The following is an 8,829-nucleotide window of genomic DNA, read 5'->3' as shown; positions in this document are numbered from 1 at the left end:
CCTGAGAGACAGGCTGCTGACCTCTGTCAGGCTGCTGTTACTGACTCAGATTCAGCCTGTGGCTCTGCGTTCATTGTGGGGTCAGGAGAATTGGGGAGAAGGAAACAACCCTTACCAAACTGGGTGTGGAGGAACCAGGATTGTCCACCTCGTTTCGCCCCCACCCTCGGGCCTCTCTTTTTCAAGGGGAGAGGAGAGACGGGAGAGGGGAGTTTGGCGGGGGGGAGGGGGCGGCAGGGGTGCAACAAGATAAAAACCCTTAACAGTTAAACCACCAGAAGGGCGTGACTTTTTGGTTTAGATTCTTTTCAACTGACCCCACTAACATCTTGGCTGTAATATCTGGCTATATTTTTAGCTTCTATAAAAGCAGCCTGTATCGGGAGAAGCCAGACACAGGAGTAGAGCGAGGGACAAGTGAGGACAGCTTAGAATTTGTCCCTTGCCTGCCGCACCCGCACCACGTAAGTTCGCCCCTAAACTTGGTCTTGCATGCACGCGTCGGTTAACTAACAACAACAACAAATGCGCAGCTGCAGGCTCCGCACTGGCGGCGGGAAGGCGGACAGTGCAGGGCCCGATGGGGGTACCCCGAGGGAGGCTTCGCTCTGGGCAAACCCCAGAAATTCCTTTTGCATGTGAGGCGGATACCAGGCGGGGGACAGCGCGCTGGCACTGCGTGCCCCCCATTCGGTGCTCCTTCTCAGGCACCCGCCCTGGGCCGCACCGAGAGCTTTGTCTGGGAGAAGTTGGAGCGCATCCTACCTCATCTGCGGAAAGGGGCTGAAATTCTTTCTGGGAACAATTCCTGACCCCCTCGCAGAGTCAATAGTTGAGTTCCTTTCCTCCACCTGGCCTCAGGCATTTTCATACTGTGCTCCCCGACTCTCCTTCCCCGGCATCGGGAATACAAAAAGAAAAGATTGTCCTCATTTACAATTTATATCCTAAAAGAATGACACCGGATTATTTTCTTAACTTTTAATATTCCAAAGATACTACAAAATTGTGTTATTTACAATAATTCAGTCTTTCACTAATCAACTGTTAAAAACAAATATAAAGTCTAATCGTGTTAATTATGTAGGGTTTTAATGTGTGGTCCATACAAGAACTGTATCAGAATAACCTGTGGTAATTGCTGAAAAGACAGGGTTTGGGGTATTTTTAACCATCACTCCAGTAAATTTTGGAAAGTGTTGATCATCTAACTCCATCTAATAGACTATTTCATTCTACTTGTTTATTTGGAGTTAATAGCCTCTGAGTTTGTGTACCTAAATATATTTGCGTTAAAACAGACACACACATTATAAACTTATTTATTCTTAACCAAAGTTTTTAAGCATTAAATCTAAGAAATAAACCTACAATTTCTCCTTTATAACACAGCAGTAAAAAGCTTATGTTTTGCTCCCCAGCTCTGTTCCCAGTTGCCTGTAGAAGAGCAATGGTGCAGAGGAAATAAACAAATTCATGTTTTTCCAACACATGCCTTGTTATTTCTTGGCATTTTGCAGTTCACTGAACATATTGACACATTTCAGCACATTGACCAACTTGCTTTTTGTTGAAATGGTACATAAATCCTGGAAAGTTTTTTTAATTATTGAGAGCCTGTGTGTTCCCAGCATGTATAGTAATGAATCAGGCAGGAATTGTTGTTTTACTTATTACATTGATAAGAAAATGGAAGATCACAGAGGGAAGTTCCTTTTTCAAGATCTCGCAACCAATAAGTGATTTGAACCTTGAGGTTTGAACCCTGTCAGCTGCTCAAGAATCTGTGCTCTGACTCCCAGGACTGCTCTGGGTTCCTTCCAGGAAACTCATCCCGCTCCCCCATCCAGTGTCCTGCCTCTCAGCCGTTACTGCCTGACCTTTCCTGTCCTGCCTCCTCATCCTCATGGGCTGTGTCCTCCCACTTGCTTGCTGCCACTGGGGAGAGGAGTCACTGTTTCAGTGCAAAGCCAGTCCGACACCTTCATTTAACAATTACCCTCCCTGCCTTCTTAGACACTCAGTTTTTAATCGATACTCACATAGGATTCAGTATGTACCAAAATGATTTTAAGAGCATTAAAATTTTATCAGATATTTAATTTTCCTACTGAACCAGATGACCCGTAGAGTGTTACTTTTAGTGTTTCCATTTTACAGAAAACAAAACAAGCATAGAGAAATTAATCTTTCCAGTGGTCACACAGCTAGGAAAGTATAGGAACACTTGAATATTGCTTAGCATTGTCTTTAAAAAAAAATAAAGGGACAGTCATAGCTCTTTGACTGTTCTCTGTCTCTCGATCTCATGAAACACCCAGTCACTGTGATGAAAACATTAAAGTAGAGCCTAGGCCAGCTGTTGGACTCTGGCAGATCTGGGCAGACCCAGACACACCCTGACTATAGCCTCTCTTCTCTATCAGCCTATAAATAAGAAATTTCTTCTTATTCCTGTTAAATACATTTATTTATTCCTGCAGCCATAACTTTATCTAGATCCTATAAGATCTGTCCTGTTGTGTTTTGAGAGCGAGCTGTATTCTTTTTCTCTTCTTCTTCCTCTTAGTCTCTCCTCCTCCAGCCTGCTCCTATTCCCACAATTCTCTAAACCTTCCTCATCAAGGTCGCAGATCACATTTACTTCTCTTTCTCAGAGAGGCCTTCCCTGACCACCCTCTATATAAATACAGTCCCTGCCCTCCCTATCATTGTTCCTGCTTATTTTTTTCTGAGCCTTTTCCATTATCTAATGCACATATGTGTATTTTTCTAATTTCTCTCTTTATTACCTGTCTCCTCCCTCTAGAGTAGAGCTCTGTGAAACAGAAATTGTATCTATTTTGCTCACCACTTGATATTGAACATCTAGAACAGTGCCCATCACATAGTAAGTACTCAGTAAATACTCGTGCAATAGTGAGAGATGAAATCATTCCGGAATTCCTGATATCTTCTCTGGTCACTCATCTCCTGCATGTCCCACTCTGCCTCTACTTCCCCCTGCCCCGCTCCCTCTCCCCTCGCCAAATATGTTAGTGTTTTCTAGGCTCCGTTGTCAGTGCTTAGTTTTTCTCATTCTATTCATTTTATACATCACATGGACAAGGTTGTTTTAGGGTTCATATATTGATCAATATGATAATGTGCATAAGGAATCCATACAGGCCTTGACGCTCTAAGCTAAATATTTAATTTTTAGAAACATATAAAATGTAAGAAATTGAAGTGTAAGTTCTACACACGGAAAGCAGACATGCATGTGACTTGTGTAACCATTAACTATGACTTTGGGGTCTTGTATGCTACTGAGTTGTTCTTCTGGGTTACAGATAACATGGCATCTGGATCCACCATGATGGAACCCATATGTCTGATAGAAAACCAGAAAAATCGACTAAGAGTAAATCCAAATGCACTGAAGATTCTTCAGGAGAACTCTCAGCCTGTGGTGGTGGTGGCTATTGTAGGGCCGTATCGAACAGGAAAATCCTACCTAATGAATCGCCTGGCAGGACAGAACCATGGTGAGTATTGCTCTAGAACAGTGGCCATATGCTAGGAAGCAGTGATAACACCCTCAGATCACACCTCTTCCGGGGTCATCTTAAGGGAGAGCCTAACCCCTTCCACTAAAGAAAATTTATCATCACCAAATTAATAACTTCAACCCCATCTGTCCATAAAACCTCACTCTTTTGACCAGTAATAAGGGGTTTGTAACCCTATTGAAAAATCCACCCCATTTCATCCATTTTCATCTGTTCAGGAGCTCAGCTCCAGAAATGATGCCCTTTTTTATCTTATATCACATTTGCCCTAAGAAATTACAGGGTCATTTCAAGTAGCACACAAATATTGTTCAACATGTCCTGTTTTTAAAAAGAGATGGTAAGAAAAACAGACAGTAGAATCCCTGCATATTCCACATCTCAGTGGGGCTACCATCCTCTTTTTTTTTTTTTGATTCATTTAATATCAAAACTTTGATAAATTATGCCCATTTTCCCTTCCTCCCCAACCTTTCTCTCTCTCTCTGAACTGTCTGTGAACTATAACACATACAAAAGAGTGCTTAAACCATCTAGTTTGTCAGATGTATTTGTAACTTATTTATTTTCACTACTTTACAGTATGCTATAGTCAGAGGATACAACAATTTATCCAGTTGTTGACGATGAAAACTGGTATTATTTCTAGTTTTTATCCTTTATAAATGATGTCGTCATGAATATCCTCGTGTTTATATCATGGCGGACATATGCATACACTTTCCTTGTGTGATATACCAGAAATGGAATTACCTTGCTAGATAATATCAGACAGCTTTTCAAACTTTATGAGCACTTTATATACTTAATAGCAATAATTGAGAATTCTCCACATCCTCATAAAAATTTGGTAAAAGACTTAACTTTTGATCTGTTTGACTATAGAGTTACAAGTTATTTGCCAAGTTACAAATAACAAATAAGTCTGAGCACCTTTTCACAAATTTAGTTGCTATTTGCGTTTCTTATGTCAGGGAGGGTTTTTTTTTTTTCCTATTAAATTGACTCTCTTGGTTCCTATTGATTTTTAGGACAATCTGTCTATGTCCTGTTCAGCATTTCTGTCTATGAAGACTACACGCTTTTTTTTTTTTTTTAATGTCTTCCTGTGCGGCTTAGCAGCTCAGCACCATTAGGGGTTAGACCTCAGTCATTGAACTCTAAGGATCCCCCTAGCAATCTCTCTCATAGTCCTTCTTTCAATGTGTCTCTTTCATCTGTCACTCTCCTCTCCCTCTGTCTCCTTCCTTCCTTTCTCCCTTTCTCCATTTTACTTCCCAATCTCCTCTTGGCTTCTAATAAAACATTTTGTCTTGGTCTTTCTTATAGAGAGTTTCTTGACCACCAATCATAAAGGACACCTTTTTTTGGCCTAGCCTAATTAATAGGCCATTTTTTGAAGGGTTAAAGAGGTTAAGAGAGATATATTAGTCAAGGAGTTTCAACAGCATCATTTTTAATCTACTCAGAGAACATGTGGTAATATTTAGGTGATTTCTATTGCTGAGGAAGTCTTTACAATCAAAATATTTCAAAACACCACCCTACTCATAGGAATGCAAAGAAAGGAATTTGTACCCTGTCATGATCCAAGATCATGACCAAGTCACTAGTCTCTCCTTGTTGATGACTTTCTCCATGTTTTTGATACTTTTCATAACCAAGTATAATGACCTTCAGTTATACCTATCTTTTCTCACTGGGAGAACTGGAAGTTCAGATTATTCTACATAAATCAGCAAGCAAGCAAATAGTATCATGATGCAGAAGAGTGCAGACCATCTCAGGCTTACACCTTGTCTGTGGAGAACACACTGGATGTGGAAATGGAATAACTGGAGCCATGCTGAACCAACCCTCTGCTACGGATTTCAACACGTCCATTTCTAGTCTCCATTAAAAGAAGCATTGGCATATAGCAGATGGTCAGAATCTTGCTCTGTGGAACAAGATATGTCACTCTGAGGTTCTTGAGCATACACCTCACATCCTCTCCCTCTGTGTGTTAATTTAAGTTTTTGGAAATAGAAACAAGCAAGTCTCACAGGTCTTTTCTGCTTTCCCCACCTGAGGCAATTAACAAAGAATTCACCATTTGCTTGAAGAGGGGAAAAGAAATGAGGAAAATATGGAGAGACAGGAGTAAAAACACCAACAAAAGCTGATATACCAGTTCAGGCCCATGCAATACACATGTGACCCACTGAAGGGATAACTAAAAAGTGTTTAATGGAGGGACCATTTGCAAGGATATACACAGGGCAAAGGAAACCAATGAGAGATGGGCAAACCCCCAGATTGTGGCAATAGCAATGGCCAGGTAGCCATTATAACTTCAGTAGCCCGAAGAGGCAAGCAAAAAGTGGATACCATAATGTGGCAAAGACCAGAGCTATGGGATGGAGCTACATGAAAAGAGCTGTGACTCAACTTAGAGGAACAGAGGCACTGAGACACTATGGCTCGCCAGGTAGAAGCTACTGGAACACATGCCTGAATTCTAGTCGCTAGTGCTTCCCACAGGTTGAACTCCATCAGAAGCTGGAGGACAGAGGAGTCAGATAAAAATACAAAAGTTAATAGAGTTTATCTTAATTCTATAACATGACACAGCTTTGGCCATTGATAGTATGAGGTGAATAGGGGACACAAAGTGTTTCTTGAGCAAGTCCTTAATATATATAAAGGTCAGACTGGCTGTTCTTTCTGAAATGGAAGCAACCTTCCTCCCAGCCAGGCACTCACATTTCTGACAAGTTTAAGCAGTATAACTTGTGGGAAGCCTGCACTATCTGTTGTTACTGTATACTGTTCCCTCCTCTTCCTTTACAGGTTTCCCTCTGGGCTCCACAGTGCAGTCTAAAACCAAGGGCATCTGGATGTGGTGTGTGCCTCACCCCTCCAAGCCAAACCATACTCTGGTCCTCCTGGACACTGAGGGCCTGGGCGATGTGGAAAAGGTAAGGCAGAGAGTCTTCTTTGTTCTTGATACTTTACTTACATTTTAATTTGCAACCTCAATTCAACTTTTAGGATACATTTCTGTAAACTACAAGTCCAATTAGTAATAATGAGGTTACATTTTGTTTCTTTGAATTTACTTTCTTGGTAAACTCAATGCTTTGGTTATTAGGGATAGATTTTATTTTTAAGGCAGGGTAAAAGATACAAGTTGACAAGTATTTATTGGGCAGCTAAATTGTAGGGCTTTTTGTTAAGTACTACATACATTCCACTGAATGAGGTAAAGACCCAGAACCTAGTTAAGAAAATAAGAAATATGCAGTCTTATCAGTACAGGGTACCATGGGGACAAAAAGTGAGAATGTAACTCAGTCTTTCAGGTTGAGGAAAACATCCTAGAGAAGCCATAACCATGGGATCAGTAAGCTTAAGGTGTGTGAGGTTGATGGGTTTGGAAGTAGGACCCATGAAAATAGGGTTTCAGTTAAAGAATCTCCAAAAAAAATTTAGCTGCTCCAAGAACCGTCATTAAGGTTTTAGTCCATCTCTGTGTTTTGAAGATGAATTCCTCACTGACTTTTATAAAACATGAGTTAGACCCACCAACAGCATTGTAAATGGGATAATTTCAGTTATTTTGTCTTTATAATGTTAGTTGCAACTTTGTCTCCTTATTTATGTTAGCCTGAGTCTAAAATGAAAGTAGCAGCAGTGGGTCTTTGGCTTTCATTACTGCAAATTTAGATAATCTGAAATTTAAATTTTTAGGTTGAATGTACCCAATAATCACCTCAATGAAAACCCAAGATGGTCTAATAAATTTTAATTCGCATAACCTTTTTCTTTTTGTCTAATTGCATTTGTCAAGGAACCAAAACATACCAAATGTAAACCGATAGCAGAACCACCTACTGCCCTTACAAATTGTAGTGTATTGGGTAGTATTTCTACTTGTAACGAATTCTGTTACAAAGTCACTTATGACTTTCTCGGAATCTCATTTTCAGCCTTATCATTTACTACCACACACAAAACCACTACTTCAGTCCAATAAAATAACCTAGTAGTAATACCTTTATATGACTGCCACTTTCTGATAATTCTGATTGGCTTCTGTTAGTCCTCCCACCTACATGGACTTTGTATCTCCACAATTCTACATTTTGTCAGTTCTTTAAAGCCCAGCTAATGGGATTGTATCTCATTCAGACATAATCACTTCTTGCTCTGAATTCATAAAGTACATTTTTGTTTTTTTGCATTTCCCTTTTGTCTTTTACACTATAACATTTTGGTTCCACTCCTGGCAGCATTTATCATCTTGGATGCATTTACATGTTGCCATGTATATCTGCCCCTCCAGAAACTCATCTCTTGAGAATAAAGATTATCATATAGAATTTTATATCCACACAAGCAAATGCAGTCTGGCATTTTGTAGGTGCACAATGAGTAGTTGGTGAATTTAACTGAATAATATTTGTGTCACCAGTAAGCCCACAAAGAGAAAAATTTGCAGAAAGATCATTGCCCTCTTATTATTACATACTTCTGTGTTCTAGGCACTGTATTAAATATTTGACAGGTATTTACAGTGTCATTCACTTCTGTTAATAGCTAAACAAACTCAGGTCCTTAGAAGGGTCAATGTCAGTAGTAAAAATGAGCATTGTCTTCACAATCTGTGTTATTTGTCTTACTATTCAATTACAGTACAGCTGACATAGTGAATGAACAACTGAATGAGTGAGAACAGTAGATGCCTAAGTCCTCTGCTATAACGTACTTTCTAGGGTGACTCTAACAATGACTCATGGATCTTTGCCCTGGCCGTGCTTCTGAGCAGCATGTTTGTCTACAACAACGTGGGCATCATCAACCACCAGGCCCTGGAGCAGCTGCAGTATCCTTCCAGGAAATGAAGCACCATGTGTCCTTGTGTCTATGGGAATGTAATTGATACTGTTTCTTCTTTTCCATGACTGTTCTCATTTTTTAAGAGAAGGAGACACAGGACTAATGGGAATGTTTATAAATCTTGTTTCTAAGTAAGATCTGAAAATTTTGCAGCAAAGCACTTCCCTTTCCTTAGCTATATTTCCAGCTACGTGACTGAACTAACAAAACTAATCAGGACAAAATCCTCTCCCAGCTCTGGTGAAGTACATGACTCAGCCAACTTTGTGAGTTTCTTCCCAGACTTTGTTTGGGCTGCACGAGATTTCATGATGGAGTTAGTGTGGAAAGGACACCCCATCACTGAAGATGAATACCTGGAGAATGCCTTGAAGTTGATTCCAGGTATCAGAGCATG

General features: G+C 40.2%; 1 protein-coding gene across 1 annotated transcript in view; it reads left to right on the top strand.

Moving 5' to 3' along the window:
- The first annotated feature begins 271 nt into the window (after positions 1 to 271).
- LOC102886100 (guanylate-binding protein 7) overlaps positions 272 to 8,829 on the top strand; it is a 15,518-nt gene continuing 6,960 nt past the window's right edge. The window contains 5 exon segments of the mRNA XM_006919389.3: positions 272 to 464; positions 3,333 to 3,527; positions 6,384 to 6,511; positions 8,309 to 8,418; positions 8,620 to 8,816. Coding sequence (XP_006919451.1) covers positions 3,338 to 3,527; positions 6,384 to 6,511; positions 8,309 to 8,418; positions 8,620 to 8,816 — 625 coding nt within the window. The 5' untranslated portion in view covers positions 272 to 464; positions 3,333 to 3,337.

Source organism: Pteropus alecto, unplaced genomic scaffold (genome assembly GCF_000325575.1).
Source record: "Pteropus alecto unplaced genomic scaffold, ASM32557v1 scaffold25, whole genome shotgun sequence".
Lineage (NCBI taxonomy): Eukaryota > Metazoa > Chordata > Mammalia > Chiroptera > Pteropodidae > Pteropus > Pteropus alecto.
This window is presented reverse-complemented; position numbering and strand designations above follow the sequence as displayed.